At 41.3% G+C, this 18960-nt stretch overlaps 1 protein-coding gene across 1 annotated transcript in view; it reads left to right on the top strand.

The window, feature by feature from the left end:
• The window catches only part of PKHD1 (PKHD1 ciliary IPT domain containing fibrocystin/polyductin), a gene marked incomplete at its 5' end in the record, with an annotated part of 385387 nt that overhangs the window by 10069 nt on the left and 356358 nt on the right, over nt 1–18960 (top strand). Inside the window, 10 exons of the mRNA XM_084889432.1 lie at nt 2617–2695; nt 3947–4021; nt 5089–5153; nt 7459–7498; nt 8255–8325; nt 10446–10547; nt 11505–11600; nt 13799–13940; nt 17304–17418; nt 18431–18712. Of these exons, the coding sequence (XP_084745558.1) occupies nt 2617–2695; nt 3947–4021; nt 5089–5153; nt 7459–7498; nt 8255–8325; nt 10446–10547; nt 11505–11600; nt 13799–13940; nt 17304–17418; nt 18431–18712 (1067 nt within the window). The remainder of the gene's footprint in view (nt 1–2616; nt 2696–3946; nt 4022–5088; nt 5154–7458; nt 7499–8254; nt 8326–10445; nt 10548–11504; nt 11601–13798; nt 13941–17303; nt 17419–18430; nt 18713–18960) is intronic.

Here is an 18960-nt window from a genome sequence, read left to right as displayed (position 1 = left end):
AGATGTGGTCTCTGAAAGTCACATGCAGACATTTGGATTCCTGATGCTCTGAGTTTAGAAAGTCCTGTTTAGATGGCAGAAGAAGCCTTGTTAGGGTGAGGCATGAGGAAGGAGCCAGCTCTTAGAAGTGTGAAATGGGATGTCAGCTGGTACCCAGATCTGTCAGCCCATTTCTCCCACTGAGTTTGACTTCCACACACTGTCTCCTCCACCTTCTGGGGGAACAATTGGTGACTGACCTGCCTGGAGTGGTCCCTCTGGGCAGGATCCACCCAGCTGCATCTTTGAAATCACTTTCCACACGATTACTCTCATTTCATTTGGGAAGACTGCCCAGAGTAGCAGCCAGGGAAATAGGGGAGGTGATGGGCTCAGGAGAGACAATGTTTTATGAGCAGTTGAATTTCTATGTGTGGTTAACAGTTGTTCACTGTGACGCAGACTCCTCCAGCCTCACAATCTGGCTTAGCCATTTGTCTGATTCGGTTGGTCTTTCTCTCTCTGATTAGAAACAAAACAGAAACTCACAAGAATTCTTAATTTCTACAACCTGTTGGTAGTTTCTAAAATAATGTTCATTAAAGCTAGAAATCATGTCCATCAAAGTCAGGACATCAATAACTGAGTCCTTCTAAAATGAAGGAGAATTATTTTGCTAATTGTTGGCAATAGCAGATACCTTCAGATAATAGGCTTTTGCCAACTCTCTGACCTTTGCCTAAGTCATCAGGTTTCCTCTCTTTCTATACATTCACCTGTGAAGTGGTGGTAATACTTCTTGGAAGGTTCTCATTGTTTTAATATAGTCATCTACTGTGAAGGTGACAATTTCTTGGTAATGTTCTTTCATGTCCATACCTGTGGCCATGAAAAGACTCAAAGTCCTCTGAATTCAGTGACCTCATGAACCCCATAGGTGTCCTTCTCTTTTCTATTTTAGAAGTTTTACCTCCTAAACCAACACGGCTCTCATATCTAAACATTATAGGTGATGATGAAAGATGACAGCATAAATGGTTAAATTCTGTAATTCTTTGAAAGGCACATTCTTCCAGGTTGGGGGTTGCGTGGTGGTCTTTATTTAACATCATAACCTTGATGTGATGTATTTGCTTAAAAGTTGCCTTATGCAGTTCCACAGTACTGAGTTTAGCTGTTTTTCAACTATGGAAGTGATCAGCTCATGTAGGGCCCCCAAGCTCTTTCTGAGAAGGGGTTACTTTAGATTTCTTCCCCTACTCCTATAAGCAGAGGGCTAGGGGTCGTACTGAAGTGTGCCTTGCTGAAAGGAAATCACTGATGCCTGCAACTTATTCATCTTATGAACTCACCCGAGGGGGGAATTAAGAAAAAACTTAATACCCAATGGGAAGCCCTGCAAGTCACATAGAAGAAACCCAGCAAAAGTCACCCAAGTTTCAGTGGGCAAGGCACACACAAGCTATTTGTGGACCCCCAAATTACCCTACCTTTGAACATGAGCATATTAATGAAATGAACAAGACGTGCGATTGCCCATAAATCTGCTGCTATCTCATGTCCTTTCTTTTTTAGTTCTTGTCCATTTGGGTCAAGAGTATTTTGTACTCTGAGATATGAAAAAAAAGTTTAGTATCCCTGAGTACCCATCCAGGTGATAAGAGCCTCCTTATATCACAGGAGTTCATATTAGCAAGTGTCCAGAGAAAGTCTCACGAAGCTTGGAGCAATCCAAGGCATGCTGTTCTTCAGTCCCACATTGGGTGGATGGCCTACACAGAGGCAAGCACGTAGAAAGGAGCTGGGTACAGAAACCGGCTACACCTCTTAAAAGCTTCATGCTTCATGGTTCCATATATCACAAATCAGCGAGCTGGACAAGATGCCTAATGAGCCAATTAGTTAGGAGTCATCTTTATTGTGCTCAAGTTCAGAGCAGATTACCTCTGTCAAATTCTGAACAAACACAGGAGAGAGTATTTCCTTTTTTATATCCTTCTAGTTCGTTGTGTAAGACAGCTTGTAACTTTGAATACATATTATATCTAATCAAACACCTGTAATTTCAAAGTTAACAAGACAACTTGTTAACTTTTGAGTACATATCATATCTATATAGACACCTGTAACCTTGGATGACAAACACTTGGCAGAATATGTGAATTAATATAGTGTATTAGCCCCTTTAGATGGTTAGCTTGCAAGGTCAGACAGTTAAGTTTATATTTTCTATTCAAGCAAAAAACAAAGTTATTTTACAGTCTAAAAATAACAGAGTTGACCCACGGAATGAGAGACTGTCTAAGAATAACAGAGTAGTTCAAACAGCAGTTTTTCCAAAGGAGGGACCACTATGCTTCAATGGGACTGTGAGGAAAGCCCACTATTCCTTCTATGCAATATCATAGACCATTAAACGGTATTTGCAATCAGTGGTCATTTTAGCCTTTCTAATCAGTAATATCAATCAGAGGATAATGATCCTTTCCTGTTGTATAGTTTATAAAGAAGTAAATATTCTGAATCATGACCAACTTGGCCATATTGAGTAGATGTATAAAAAGAAACAGTTTATGTTATTCATTTAGAGTTTGAGCTAAGTATATTCAATTTTTAAAAATCTTCTCTACTAAACAGGACAACTAATACATGTGCATGGCTGGATTATCACTGGACAATTGGAAACCTTTGATTTTAATGCTGAGTACATTGATAGGTAAGCGTGTGCTTGTTTTGACATACGACTAGTTACAAATATGCTGTATTGCTTCCTGGGACAGGTGTCCCTGATAGCAATAAATTGTAAGCAGTTGGCACAGAATTACTATTTTCCCTCTTTGAAGTTTATGGTCCCTGGTGAGCTGGGCTTCAGCAAACTTGGTTAATGTAATTGCGACTGGTCGATTAAGTTTGTCCATTTATTTACTGACAACTAGTCACTCTGGGCTCAGTGTGAATTATACTGTAATTGCATCTGTGGATTTTTTTGCTTTCTTCCCCTTCCCCTTTTTGTTCCTCAGGATGAACTAAATTCTTTATAAAATGATATGTGAATCCAAAAGACCATTAACTTCCTTGCTTGGTTGCTATCTATTAGTGTGATCAGAGGAAATATGAAAGAAGGTACTGCAAGCCATTGAGTCTAATGTTTTCTGGGAGTGATTAGAATGTCAACATGACTTTTTCTATTGCAAGTTTTAAAAAGATGAAATGTGATAGTACTAAATAATCTATACCGGAAAAAAGAGAATAAGAGGGGAGTGCTGAAGGTGGTTCTTTAAACTATGAAGCAATTACAGTGGGAATTTACAAAGTAGAAGGCACATAATCTTACTATATGCTCGGCTGAGTAGATTCTGTATACTGTGTCTAATTTTTCCTTCACCCCTGGACAGGGTGGGCCATCCTCCTCTGTTCCATTTCCTCTCTTTGATTCTTCCCTAGTTGAAGAGAACAGGACTCGAGTACTCTCAAGATCTACATTTCTGGCATTCAACAATGGTCAACTTGTCTTGAAAGGAAATCATTTTTTCCTGCGGAAGATAGAAGCCCAAAGCACACCATTGCCAATATACCTTATTCACTACTTGGTTCCATTTTAGCCTTGGTCTGGGAAACAATCTCTGAAAGGGGGAACAAAAGCATAAACTCCTCTATAGCTTTGTGTAGACCCACTACAGCCAATGTGGGGATGATGAAGATCTTTTGGGAGAGAAGAAATGCTCCCTCTGCAGTGTGAGAGGATGAACCATGAAACAGTGTTGTGCACCTCTGCCCTCAGGCTGAGAATTTGGTTCAACATGACCTCACGGGACAGACTTCACCCACCTGCAGTGATATTCCATAAATCCAGAGGAGGATGTTCATAACAATGTTGTGTCTGAGTTTTGCCTGGAATGTTTGTTGGAAGCATTGCACATTATTGTCTCTTGTCTCTCTCCTCCCCTCCCCCCCTTTTTTAATCCAGCCCATTGATCTTGGAAGCTCAAGGAGACTACTGGGTCACTCCTTGCTCTCTCCTAAATAGGCAGACTGGAAGCCTGTGAGTGTTTTTTTTTTTTTGCTAGTATATATGCGTTTAGGTTCTTCCACCTGGGTAGAACACATGTGCATGCATACACACAAACAGCTATTTTTAAATACAAATTACCATAATTGTTGAACGCTTTGTCTTTAGACTCTGAAAAAGGCACAGTAGTTAATTAAAAAATGCAAATTGAAGTGATTCTGAAACCTTTCTTGATAACAATAGCTACTTTTCCCTAAGTGCTTACTGTAGGCCACGCCCTGCCCCAATGCTTTACCTTTAAGCCACTCAGTATCCTTGTGAGTACACATAGTTATTAGTCTCACTTTAGAGCTAAAGAAACTGAGGCACAGAGAGGTTAAGTAACTTGCCCAATGTCTTACAAGGAGGAAGTGGCAAACGTAGGATTTGAACTCTGGCTGACTAACCAGTCTCCAGAGTTCATGCTCTTTATCACTATACTATAATGACTAGTTGAAGAAATAAACAACTACTATATATATTTATTTATTTCAATGACAATTTTTAAAATGTGTGTCTACGTTCTTGTAGTCCAGATACCCAACATTTTTGCTGGATTTTCACTTTACTCTAGACTCTAGAGTCTAGACTAAGTGGATTAACCGCCCTTTGAGGTCATCACAAGAATTATACTCTATGGCTTAGTTTTTTAGGACTAGCATTTAGTAGAGCCAATTTTTATAATTTAGTTTCTTCCTCGTGTCTTAAGTTTGTCTGCCCAGGATTGTCCTTTTTTGAGTTCATTGCTGCTAATAGATTTTTTTTAAATAAGAATTTTGCTGTCCTTGTCATAAAACAGATTTTGGAAAGACAGGACTGAATGGAGGGTAGGAGTAAGTAAAATGTCTCTCACACTGTTTCTGATTGATGGCAACCCTAGTTAGTAGTGTCCTAAGCATCTGTCCCAATGACCTCGTTATGCTTTTAGTATCTACCAAGTTTCTCTGGCTAATTTGATATTATTATTATTATTGTTGCTTTACTTTTATGACTAAAGAGTTAGAACTTCTGAACTGATTTGTCTGGGAATTGTCACCTGAAGTGTTTGGTTCTTTTCCTAGCTACCCCCTTCAGGAAGACCATGGTCTTGGCACTCTGCAGTGCCGTGTGGAAGGCAACTATATTGGTATGTTTGCGAAGTATCAGCTTTAAAGTCTTATTCATTTCTTTCCCTATATGTGGAAAAAAACTGTTTCAAGCATTGGTTCTCTCTCTTTTTTTTTTTTTTCAAAAACATTAAATACTTCAATTTTAACATTTAATTTAAATATTTGATAAAATATATTAAGATTGTGCACTTTTATTTTTTTATTTTTATTTTTTTAAGTTGATTATGTATGCATTTTCTTTCTTTTTTTTTTTTTAAATAAATTTTTATTGTTCATATTATTACAAATGTTCCTTTCCCCTCCCCCCTCCATTGCTCTCCTCCACCAGGTTCCCACCCCACCCTCTGCCCTTTCCCCACCCCCCATTGTCCTCATCCATAGGTGCACAGTTTATGTTCAGTCTCTTCCCACACCCCCTCTCCCCTTTTCCCCAAGAATCATCAGTTCACTCCCCTTCCATACCTCTGATTCTATTATATTCAACAGTTAATATTGTTCATCAGATTTTTTTTTTAAATTTCCTTGGTTTTTAGATTCACTTGTTGATAGTTACGTATTTGTTGTTCATAATTTTTATCTTTATTTACTTTCTCTTCTGAAAGAACCCCCTTCAGCAATTCATATAATTCTGGTTTGGTGGTGATGAACTCCTTTAGCTATTTTTTTTATTAGTGAAGCTCTTTATCTGACCTTTGATTCTGAGTGATAGCTTTGCTGGGTAGATTATTTTTGGCTGTAGGTTCTTACTATTCATCACCTTGAATATTTCTTGCCATTCCCGTCTGGCCTGCATGGTTTCTGTTGAGAAATCAGCTGACAATCGTATAGGTGCTCCTTTATAGGTAACTGCCTGCTTTGCTCTTGTTGCTTTTAATATTCTCTCTTTGTCTTTTGCTCTTGGAATTTTAATTATGATTTGTCTTGGTGTGGTCCTCTTTGGATTCCTTTTGTTTGGAGTTCTGTGCTCTTCCTGGACTTGTACTAAGTCTAATTCTTTCACCAGGTGGGGGAAGTTTTCTGTCACTATTTCTTTCAGTATGTTTTCGATATCTTGCTCTCTCTCATCTTCTGGGACCCCCATAATTCTGATGTTGGTTTGCTTGAAGTTGTCCCAGAGTTTTCTTACATTATCTTCAACTTTCTGGATTCTCTTGCCTTCTTGCTTCTGTGGAGGAGTGTCTTCTGGCTCTTTATGTTCCAAATCTTTGACTTGATTCTTGCGATCTTCCATTCTGTTTTTAGGACTCTGTATAATATTTTTTATTTCAGACAATGTATTCTTTTTTTTTTTTTTTTAAATATTTTATTAATTTTGTACAGAGAGGAAGGGAGAGAGATAGCGAGTTAGAAACATCGATGAGAGAGAGTCATCAATCAGCTGCCTCTTGCACACCCCCTACTGGGGATATGCCCGTAATCAAGGTACATGCCCTTGACCGGAATTGAACCCGAGAGCCTTCAGTCCCCAAGCCGACGATCTATCCATTGAGCCAAACCGGTTTCAGCAAGACAGACAATGTATTCTTTATTTCTTGTTGATCCCTTATCATTTCTTGTTTATTCCTTATTAATTCTAGTTGATCCCTTTTCATATCCTCATAGGTCTTATTGATCTTTTCTAGGAAATTCTTGAAAAACCTTATAAGCGTAGATTTTGAACTCTATATCCAGACGCTTTTTGTTCTCCATTTCTTTTGTTTGTGATCTATTTTGTCTCGGCATTTTCGCAGCTTCCCTGATGGGGCGGAGTTTCAGGGTGGAGCCTACAGCTTTGGCTTCTGTCAGCCTAGCCCTATGTGGCTCCTGAGTCTCAAGGTCCTTCAGTACTTGTTGCAAGCGCCTCTGAGAGAAAGGTGCCCTCAATTTTCGCCTGCTACCAAACAGTCTAGGCTTTCCCCCAATGAGCCTGGAACTGGAAGTGGAAGTGGAATTGGAGGTGGTGTTCAGAGCAATCTGGAGCCCCTGTCTCCTTCCTGCCAGGGCAATCCTCACAATAAACCTGTGAGATTGGTGGGATTATTTTCACTTTAAAGGTGATAAAATTGAAGCTAGTAATCAGTGGAGTAGGGTTTCTCAGTTGGTCTAACTTTATGCATGAGCTCTTACCTGCCATCATCTACTTCTCCTTTTATTGGTGGATGTTGACATTGCTGATGGAGCAGAGATGCCAGGTGTTTATTTTGGGCACAATTGAGGAAATTACAGGTTTGGGTCATGGCTTGATGATATCTGGAGTCCTTGGGGGTAATGGTAGCAATGGCCTGGACCAGGTGATTCATGCAGATTCCTGTATTAATGTCTGTTTTTATTTGTTTGCTACAGGTTCCCAGAATGTTAGTTTCTCAGTATTTAACAAAGGAAAGTAAGTAACTGGGAGGAACCAAATTTATCTTCACTTGTATTATCTCTCTCTTATCTTGCTTCCTTTCTTTAACCTTGTATAAAAATATTTCAAACATACATGGAACAGAATAGAATGATTAAATTATGTGTACCTACTTGAGCTCTTTTATTTGGGTAGATAAAATTGATTCCTATGCACTCACCTTGAAATAATGTAAACATTTTAATTATGTGATGATGATTAGAATTTTGGGAATTACCTCATGAGTACTCTCACAGCTCTGTAAATTTAAGATAGTACATAATTTTATTAAATACATTGTGCCATTCCAGTACAAATTCCATAGAGATATGGAATTAGAATTTTAAATTTCTTTCTGTATGACTTACTTCATGTTCTGTCACTGTTTAATTTGGCAGGTATTTTCATTAAAAAATGCATTGTCTAAAAAATATTGATTTCATTGTGATGACAGTGACATATTACCCTCAGCTATACAGTCCAAAGTATGGGTATTCTCTCTCTCTCTCTCTCTCTCTCTCTCTCTCTCTCTCTCTCTCTCTCTCTCTCTCTCTCTCTCTCTGTCTTACACAGTGAGGAAGGAATAAAACTAATATCCATTGAGTATCTGCTTTAGGCCAGCTTCATATCAAGCCCTTTCACATTTATCATTTCATTTCATGCTCTCTGTAAAAAATCAATAAAATATATATTTAAAAAAAAAGTCATTTCAGATGCTGTATTCATCTAAAACATGTTTTTGTCTTTTTAAAGGTCAATGGTTCATAAGAATGCATGGCTGATCAGTGCTAAACAGGACCTTTTCCTGTTCCAGACACACTCAGGTACTAGTCCCTTCACCCTATACTCCTCACCTCCTTCCCTCACACCTCACTGAACCTTGGGCCCTCCTTCCAAAGTTCTTATGAAGTGCTAGAAAGTGCAGGTCTAATTCTAAATCTTATGCATGTAATTAATATACTGTGGGAAGGATTCCTTGCCACCCACCCCAACCTTCTTTGTGAGTCATCAATATTGAACCTTGACTGTCAGATAGGCTGGCAGATATCTCTGATCACACAACTATTTCATATTTCTAGCACCAATATCTCCTTGGGATGTGGACTCTCAGGCCAGAACTTCTTCATAGCAGAGCAGGCTGTTATGCAAAGAGCCCAAGGCTGAACTCCTCTAGCGCTGGCATTAAATTACTAGTTCAGTTTGGTTAAGTCATTTAGCATTTCTGAACCCCTAACAAACATCTATAAAGTGGGCAGAATGGAATTTGTCCTTCTAATTCCATAAATTGTTGATGAGTTTGGGATTCTCTCCCTTCATCTCCATATCAATTCATTCACCTATTTCTACCAATTTTATCTGGCATATATTTCTTAAATATGACATATCCACTCTGTCTCTACAACCATTACCTTAATTCAGAATTTCATTGCCTGGCAGGCTGCAATAATTTCTAAGGGGCCCTGACCTGCCATTTGTCCCTGCTGATCCATGCTCTACATAGCCACCACCATTCACACATCTGATGCCTCTCCCCTGCTTACCACCCTCCTCTAAAGGCTTCTCATACTCTGCAGAGGATGGTACAAGCTCTGACCTCCTCCTTCCAGCAACTTTTACATGTATCTGGCACTTTCCTATTCTCTCTCTAATTTCACTAGCCTAAGATATAATAATTATACTTTTGTGTACTTGCCCTTCCTTATTCTTTTGATCTCCTTGGGGATGAGGACTACTTTGTATTCATCTTTATATTCCTTGTGCTGCATCATATGTGCTCTGTGAATGTTGAAAATAATTATAACATAGTAGATGAAAAAAGAAGGTTATTATTAGTGTTGAATTTTGATACTTTAGTGTGGAGATCCATCTTTGCCTCCATATATCTCCTCTGCTTTGTCTCATGGACCAAAGTGTTATCTAGGAGATGCCCTGATAAAATTCATATTTGGAAATGGTACTTTCAATTTATCATAGATCATGGCTCCTCTTTTCCCTTAAGGGAATAAAATTTAGAACTGTCCAAGTTTGATCATAGAAGAGGAAAGGATCAGGGAAACGGAAACTCCTAGGGATATGTGATATCATCCTGTATGGTTTTGAAGCAATCAGAAGGCAGCATGAAAATGGGTGTGAGGTGATAAGTGTGGCGGGGGCGGGAAGGTATGGGACATGCAGTAAGGGGTGGAGTGCAAGGGTACTGAAGACAGTGTGATCCATTCCTTTGCTTAGAGCACATTCAGATTCATGGGTAAACTGAGGCATTGCATGGTGCATCCAAAGGTGATTCCTCCATAAAGTATCACTCCTGTTCTGTGATGAGGTTGGTGGTCTTTAAAAAAAAAAATAAAAAAAAATATATATATATATATATATATATATATATATATATATATTATTATTATTATTATTATTATTAATTTTTTTTTACAGAGAGGAAGGGAGAGGGATAGAGAGTTAGAAACATCGATGAGAGAGAAACATCGATCAGCTGCCTCCTGCACACTCCCTACTGGGGATGTGCCCACAACCAAGGCACATTGCCTTGACCAGAATCGAACCTGGAACCCTTTAGTCTGCAGGCTGATGCTCCATCCACTGAAGCCAAATCAGTTAGGGCGAGGTTGGTAGTCTTTGAGGTTGGGAGACAGATTTCCTAAGAAAGCATCATGGTATGTAGGTACTTTTGCTTACATCCTGAGTGACTACATTTCCCTTTCCTTTTAAATATTGATCCTATATAATATGTCATCATGCATATTATTATGTGAGAGTCCTTTTTGTTATCTGCATTTTAAAATGATTATCACTAGAAAATGTTTCAACTGTTTCTTAGTCTTAGAAAGTTACGGCAAGACAAATTATTGATAGTTTCTGTTATTCTATTATTATCTTGGTCACATCCTGGTCTATATTTGCAAGACTACTTTTTCTTTTTCTTTTGCAGAAATACTGTCTGTGTTTCCAGAAACTGGGAGCCTTGGGGGAAAAACAGACATCACAATTACAGGAGATTTCTTTGACACCCCTGCCCAGGTTACCATTGCAGGTAAGTAAGTTGAAATGGCTGAAAATAGTTCACAGTGTAAAAGCTGTAGGAGATTATGTGACTCCTAGGGCATGGAGAGGGTTGGGGGGAAGCAGTCTTTGTCTCTTCTGACGCATCCTGCCACCCCGCTCTCTTATTTTACCCGTGTTTGGTTGAGACCAGGTGGGGTCGTGGTTCTGCAGCTGTGCTACATGCAACAGGAATAGGATGTCCTCAGACACACTCACATTCATGGGCAGTTCCCTCTGGTGTCCCCATCTTGGGAGTGAAGGGGGGAGGGGCAAAAGTATAGCTGCCTCATCACAAAGGTCTGCGCCTACTAATAGGCAACCCCTCCCCTTCTCCCTACTTATTATGTGAGAGTCCTTTTTATTATCTGCATTTTAAAGTGATTATTACTAGAAAAGATTTAAAAATCCTCTGTGTGGACAGGCTGGAATGGACTGGCGATTACTCTGCAGATTCTTCCAGAATGTCCTATGGCAAACCCCTTTATGGAACCTATCTAGAACCTTTAGTTATGCCAGGTGGATGCTCCTTTAGGTGGTGAAACCAAGATGCAGGAAAATGCCCTAACACTCTCACATCACACATACCTCCCGACGCTCATCCTGGTCCCTATTTGGAAGCTTACCTTTTTTCTTTTTCTTTTCCTCTTGCTGAAATATTTCAGCTGAGGCATTCAGTACACCTTTGTGGATGGCATTGTCTTGCTTTCTTTTGGATTTTATAAGCTGCCCTATGCTCTACTACCTTGTACTCTCCTTTTCTGGCCTCCCTCAGTGGGGGGTTATGAGCTTTGCTATGCTATTTACATTCAGCCCTGTGCCTTAGACTAGGAGCCTGGCTACTTCAGTGTGGTCCTGTTGTCTTGCCATCAAATTCTATGTATCTATCTCTCTCTCTATATCCATATCTATGCCTATACCTACAACTAATTTAAAAAATTCTCCCCAGGCATTCCATGTGATGTTAGGCACATGTCTCCCAGGAGGATTGCTTGCACCACTAGGGCCCCAGGAGAAGGTGTGAGGCTCACTGCTCCTCAGGCAGGTAAGGAGGCCAGCAGGGCTGGTCAGTGATGGGCTTGGAAATAGAAATGAAAGGGTTGGCGTTCTGTCTTTTGACTGGTTAGCTCAGTGAGCTCGGGGTCCATGATACCACTGTCAGGGCTTTCCTCTCAGAATGGCTTTTAGCTTTATTCAGATGCTCATCAGCATTGCACTCCTGGCCCCAGCCAGATGGACGGCCAGTGAGGTTCAGTGGAGACCATGATCCTGGAAGCATAACTGCAATCAAGTCATTGTTATCCCGGTGCATTAGAACGTGCTCATGACAGCAGCATCAGGAAAGGCCAGAGAGTGGGGCACAGTGGGGTGCACTTAAATGGTGGTTCTTCTCTGAGGCACCTGTCTGCTACTTTGAAACTAGGGCTGTGCTGTGTTATTGCCACCAGATTATGGTTGAAGTGACAGAAATGGAGAAGGCCAGGTCCCACCTGTCCTTCTCTATTTAAAGCTCCCATCTCATGGCTACAAATGGAAAGCATACAACTGGGGCACTTTTCTGGGAAGCATTAGGACTGGAGGCTCAAGTGTAGCTAGGGATGGGGGCAGCTGGTGACTTACATAGCCTGGAATGGCAAGCTGCACGCCTGTATTGCTCACTTTCCCTGCATGGGCTGACTTCATGGTTAAACTCACTTCCAGGATCTTAGCACTTAAAAGGCAGAGGGTGGAGAAACCTTTCTAAAGAAAGGCCATTTGGGTGTGAAAATGCATGCAAAGCTTTGGCCTGGGCCTTCTCCAGGTCCCAGATCTGCAGTTTTTACTCAAGGAAAGCTCCCAAACAAGGAAACCATCGAAGCAGGTGCTGGAGAGAATGTTCCCTTTATCAGAAATGGAGAACTGTCCTGCTTTGAGGGGTTCCTGCATTAGTTACTTGGGTAATGGTAGGATAATTTTCTGAATGCAGCTGTTCTTGAGGATTAACAGTGCCCTTTATGAAGATGCTTGGAAGTTTCTTCTATGGAAGCAGAGCAGATTATTATGTAACGCAATGGTTCTAAATGGCCCACCAGGGACATTTGACAACACCTGGCAGTTACAACTGGGAAGGGGGTGGTGGTGCTACTGGCCTCTAGTGGCTGGTCCAAAGGTGCCACTAAAGTTCTTCAATACACAGGATAGCCTACACCCAGTTATCCAGCCCGAAGTGCTGAGTTTGAGAAACCTCAAGTAATATATCAAAATATGTTCTTATTTTTCTACTTATTCTTTTTCATTTCCCTTTTTAAGGATTAATGAGGACTAATAGTAGTAGTTTAAAATAATAATTATATCATTGTCCTTTATTGAGTACTTAGTACATTTTAGACTCCTTGTGTATATAGTTCAAGCACTCTCAGTTTTTTTTTGTTTTGTTTTGGCCAGAATTGTCAAATTTACCCAGTTTCCCCCCAAGTTTTATTAAGATATAATTGACATATAACTCAAGCTTCATTAGCCTTTTCTGCATTATCTCTATTTATTATTGGCCCCATGCACATGCACGAGAAAATGAAGGCATCAAGCAGTTTGCTTGAAGCTACACATTTAATAAGTGGCAGAGCTGGCATCTGAACCCACAAATATGTGATTCCAGAGCCTTTACCCTCAATCCAAGTTTGTATCCAATATTTATTACACGTGGCCTTTGGTCTCAGGGTTCGCCTAAAATAAAATAGAAATTAATGAGTACAACATCATTGAAAATGTCACTTAATAGCTGCATGTCACATGATTTGTTCTATGTGCAGATTTACAAACTGAGGCCATGACATGTGAAAAAATGTAAGGATTGCCATTTTTCTGAGGAATAAAAGGATCTTAGGAAATACAACTCCCAAGCTGGATTAGACATTAAAACATACTGAATCCACTCTTTAACAATCAAGTCTTGGGTCTCTTTTCCAAACACTTATTAAAAAAGACTCCCTACTCTTCTCTGGTCCTCTAAAAATATTTCCCTTACCATTCCTTATCCATCCTCTCTTTCCAAGAGACTGAATCCCACCCAAAGTAGTATTTACTGCTTTGCAGGACATTAGTATTACCTATAGAACCTCTTCCATCCCCTTTCCACCTGGGTCTCAGTTGACTCACCCTTCAGTTAGTAATTGGATCATCTTTACTCTGCTGTTTGAAGTAAAGTAGTTCCTCATTTTGGCGAGGAATGCTCTCTGGTGTTTATGAAGTACACTTGTCTTCCAGGCAACCGGGGGCTTCTTTTTGAAGTTGGAGATGCTGCTGAGGGCTTGGACCTAACTGAAACCACCCCTGGGTACAGGCGGCAGATTGTCCCTAACGCCAGTTCTCCATTTGGATTTTGGTCAAAGGAAGAGCAACCTTTCAGGTATGTTGCAGGAAAAGCATCTTTAGAAGACAAATAAGTAAGCTATCAGGTTTCCAGGAATAAAAAATTTATAATGTCCATCAATTTCACAACAGAGTTTGATAATTGTTATTTACTGGTGTTGGTCATACTAGTGTACCACAGGTTTTTTATAGGTGCATGCAAAATTTAAAAAATATATATTTTTATTGATTTCAGAGAGGAAGGGAGAGGGAGAGAGATAGAAACATCAATGATGAGACAGAATCATTGATCAACTGCCTCCTGCACACCCACACCAGGGATCGAGCCCACAACCTGGGCATGTGCCCTGACTAGGAATCGAACCATGACTTCCTGGTTCATAGGTTGACGCTCAACCACTGAGCCACGCAGGTTGGGCACTTGTATGCTAAATTTTGAACAATAGATACATTTCATACTTTATACAGTTTAGTTTACAATTTGATTTGGAGATGACTATTGGCATATTGAGTTGAGTAGTCTCAGAGACTTAAATGAGAGCAGGGTAAAATTTACTGTGGGTACGTGGTTAAGACATGAAACTCACATTCAGATGATGCTGAAGAAAGATGGCAGCATTCGCCCATTGGTCATATGAGGGAGCGAAGACTGGAGCCCTGTGAGACATTGTTTTCAGTAGTGGTGACTGCAATGTGATTATGTGATTTTGAGTCTTTTTAACCCCTGCATGGCTAGTGCCAAAATTTCTAGTTCTCCAAAGTGGGCTTAAAAGTATAAAAAAAATGAGAATTTCTTAGACATACTGTTTCTTAATGTAGTTCCGATCCTATATAATAAAGAGGTAATATGTAAATTAACCCTCACACCCTCACAAGATGACTGCCTATGACCAGGCCTGCAGTGGGGTTACTGAGGGACCACCAAATGACTGAATAAGCAGGCTGTGTGGGGTGACCAGGCTGGCAGGGTGGTCAGTGAGGGATGACCAAATGACTGAACAAGCAGGCTGTGTGGGGCGACCAAGCCAGCAGGGGTGTTTTTTTTGTTTTGTTTTTTTAAAAAAATATATTTTATTGATTTTTTACAGAGAGGAAGGGAGAGAGAGAGAGAGAGAGAGCTAGAAACGTCAATGAGAGAGAAACATCATCCAGCTGCCTCTTGCACACCCCCTACTGGGGATGTGCCCGCAATCAATGTACATGCCCTTGACCGGAATTGAACCTGGGACCTTTCAGTTGGCAAACCGACGCTCTACCACTGAGCCAAACCGGTTTCGGCCAGCAGGGGTGTTAGTAAGGGACAACCAAATGACTGAATAGCAGGCTGCGTGGGTGACCAGGCTGGTGGGGGGGCCTTGAGGGGCAACCAGACCGGCAGGGTATGGGGAGTTAGGGGTGACCAGGTCAGCAAAGAGGGGCAGTTGGGGGTGACCTGGCCAGCAGCAGGGGGCAGTTAGGGGTGACCAGGCTGGCGGGGGGGGGGGGGGAGAGGGGAGAGTTAGGGATGACCAGGTAGGCAGGCAGGCAGGCGAGCAGGTCCAGGATTGTGAGAGGGATGTCCGACTACAGGATCGGGCCTAAACCGGAAGTTGGACATCCCCCGAGGGGTCCTGGATTGGAGAGGGTGCAGGCTGGGCTGAGGGGACACCCACCTCCAGCTTGGCCTGTGCCCTTTTACAGTGCGGGAGCCCTGTGATCGTCACCCCAAAGAGGGTAGGCCCCACCTACCTATTTGGGTCTTCTCCATGGATTGCCCCAAAGAGGTAGGCTGGGGCCAGAGGTCCTGCCTCCGTGCCATGCGGAACTGTGGGACCCCCAGGCCTCACCATACAGAGTCTTGGGACCCACCTTTGCTCCGCTTACGCAGAATCAAGCCTCTGCCCATCCATGTGTGCACACAACTCTGCCCACCTGAGTGCACCTGCTGCACACACAGCCTCCTGGTGATTGCTCGTTGCAGCGTGAGGGTATCATGACTACATAGACTTTTATTAATAGGATTGTAACATTTCTTGCAATTGGATGTATTTTAACTTGAAATTGCTAACATGTTCAATTGACTCTTCTCTGTGGACAGTAGTCTTTTTAATTGGGAAAAAAAGACTCTTTGCAGGTGTTAGGGCATCTGATAAACTCAGAGCAAATGCTTTTGTTTTTGTGTGTGAAATATTACCTTATTAGTAAACCCCCAAACAATTGAAAACAATTTACTGACCACCTAGATTCAGTACTGTGAGTGTTAGAAGGTCGAACAAGGTCATCATCATTATGGAGTGACCACCCTTGTCACGCACAGGTACAGCCACAGAGCAAGGCAAGACGGCATGCACTGAAATTCCTCAGTGTATCCAAGTGTGTGTCCTGATCTTCCTATTCAGTTCACTTGATACATACTGAGTTATTGCCTGCCTCAGGCCTTCTAGGATCAATGACTTCATGAGACTCAACAACTGAGGAAGTATTTCAGAGCTAGTTTGCAAAAGAGGAACTGTGGTCTCCAGTAGATAAAGTGGCTTTTCTAATATTGCACAATAATCAAATGGCAGAACCAAGTTCAAATTTTTTTCTGACTTCAAGGCCCTATAATTTATCCCTAAATTCACCTAAGCCACTTTAGGGCACATGTCCTTCTTTCTCCATGGGAATATGATTTTTAAAAGGACACACCTCCATGTCAAACCCCACATAAACACCTGTTTCTAGGAAGTTAATATCTACACGAGGGAGAGGAAATGGAGAGAAGTCCCTCTGGATATCTATCATTTTGGGCCATTTCAGGTCTATCACTTTATTCCTCATAAAGAAAATGCACAGTGTCATCTACAAGTCAAGATTATTTGGAGGAAACATTCTAGCTTATTTAATGTATGATTATTCCCATACACGGACAGCTGCACAGACTGAATGTAAGGTGGCTAATGTGTGACTTCAGCCAGAGGGGTGATCTAATATCGCTTGTGATGAATGAATGTGTTAGAGATGGAGCCAAGGAACAAGGGTTCCAGATCAAGTCAGTACAATTTCTGAACAGTGGTCTACCCTTGTTTCTAATAATAAGAATGATGTTTACTATTGATTGAGCTCCTACCAGGGACTAGACCCTGCACTGCTGTGTGAGGTAGATTCTCAGTGAAACCTCCAGACTGCCTGATGCTGGGGCTTCCACTTTCCCAAAGAGGACGGGACTGCAGGGGAGCTGTGGCTGATGTGAAAGGATGGGTTGAGATATTGAGACTAGTTGGTGCACAGCTTTTTCCAGGGTACACTGGCCAATCCCGTGGTACAAAAGTCGTGTTTCTTCTTTCCATAAAGAAGAACAAAGTACAGCAGAACCACTCACTGGGTCAGTGATTTGGGCCTTGGTTGCTTTCGCATAACCCTGTGTTCCTCTGCATTACAGAGCACGGCTCAGTGGGTTCTTTGTAGCCCCAGAAACAAATAATTACACTTTCTGGATCCAGGCAGATAGCCAAGCTTCCCTGCATTTCAGTCGGTCAGAGGATCCCAGGACCAAGGTATTTACTTTCTCATTTTCCTTTTCCTTGTTCCCAGTCCTTCACTCATTAAAAAAAATAAATAAATAAAAAATAAAAAAATCTAAAACTAAAACTCTTATGTTCTACAAATAGTTGTAACACACCATTAGGCAAATATAGATTCTTTTTGATGGGGGGAGGGGTTCATTAAAATTTTTTTAAATTGAGATATAATTGACATGCTTTTAATTGTTGAAAAAAGTTTGGTTGAATATGTTGGCACCTACTGTTTATTGAGCAGTTACTATAGGCTGGACATTATGCTACATTTTTTTATATACCTTGTCTCTAATTTTCACAGCATTTCTGTGAGCTATGTATATTTATTTCTATTTTTCAGATAAGAAAATTGGGATTTAGAAGTGTTATACGGTCAATTGAGACCCACTTGGGATAATAAGAGCCATATTTAGGATTCAAACCCCGATTTGTCTGACTCCAAAGTTTGTGCCTTGCCCCCTAATTTTGGGTAGAGATATAATCAGTCTTCTGTAGGAATTTCCCCATCAGTTTTGAAGGGTAGAAAAGGTGATTTTAACAAACAGCCAAACTCACTACTTGCTATTGATAAGGAACCAAAAGATCTCTTTTCAAGTTATTAATATGCTTCCATTAAATGAAGCATATTAATTGCTAGTTGGCTAGAGAAACATTACAGATTTTGATGTGATCGCTCCTTCTACATTTCTTGAAGGGCTTGGTGTTGCTTTATCTGCAGCATCATGTAAACCCAGGGTCTCAGGCTGGCTGTTCCTGCTCCAAAGGTGGCCCATGCAGCCTCTCCTCAATACTATTCAATTGAGAAAAAGAGGGGGGAGAAGGGGAGCAGAAGCATAAACAGCCACAAGCCTCACTGTGACTTGGCTAACTGGCTGGAAAAGGCAGACCAGTCCTCAGGTCCTCGTTAATAGCTGTGCAGACACTTGCTGTTGGAGAAGGAAAAACTCAGAAGCTCCACAGTGCTGATTGTGACATGTTTATTGGGGCACAGGTGAAGGTGGCCTCCATCAGGGTGGGCACTGCTGACTGGTTTGACTCCTGGGAGCGGAATGGGAATGATGAAGGCACCTGGCAACGGAAGTCCCCCAAGTTGGAGCTGCTCGGGGGAGCCAGGTACTACCTGGAGGCAGAGCAGCGTGGGAGAGCCCCCAGCCGGGGCATGAGAATTGGTGTCCAGATCCACAACACCTGGCTGAATCCCGATGTGGTTAGCACTTACCTGCGGGAGAAGCATCAGATCCGAATCCGCACTCTGAGACTTCCGGAGATCCAGGTCTGTCTTCTCAGTCCCTTGGACTTATGCTCAGGGCTTGAATTCCGGAAGGGATGTAATGTTGCCTAGTGGAAGGATCACTGCCCGGGAGCAGGAAATTTGAGTTGTAATTATCACTCTGCTGCCAAAGAAAAAGGATATGTATCCAATAGGGTCGTGGGGACATTTAAAAAAATGCAAAGTCTTGTTATTGAGATGACTTTATTCATGGACTTAGCTTCAGGAATTTAAGGTCCAGATAATTCTTT

Source organism: Pipistrellus hanaki, assembly GCF_964339955.1.
Source record: "Pipistrellus hanaki genome assembly, chromosome: 7".
Lineage (NCBI taxonomy): Eukaryota > Metazoa > Chordata > Mammalia > Chiroptera > Vespertilionidae > Pipistrellus > Pipistrellus hanaki.
This window is presented reverse-complemented; position numbering and strand designations above follow the sequence as displayed.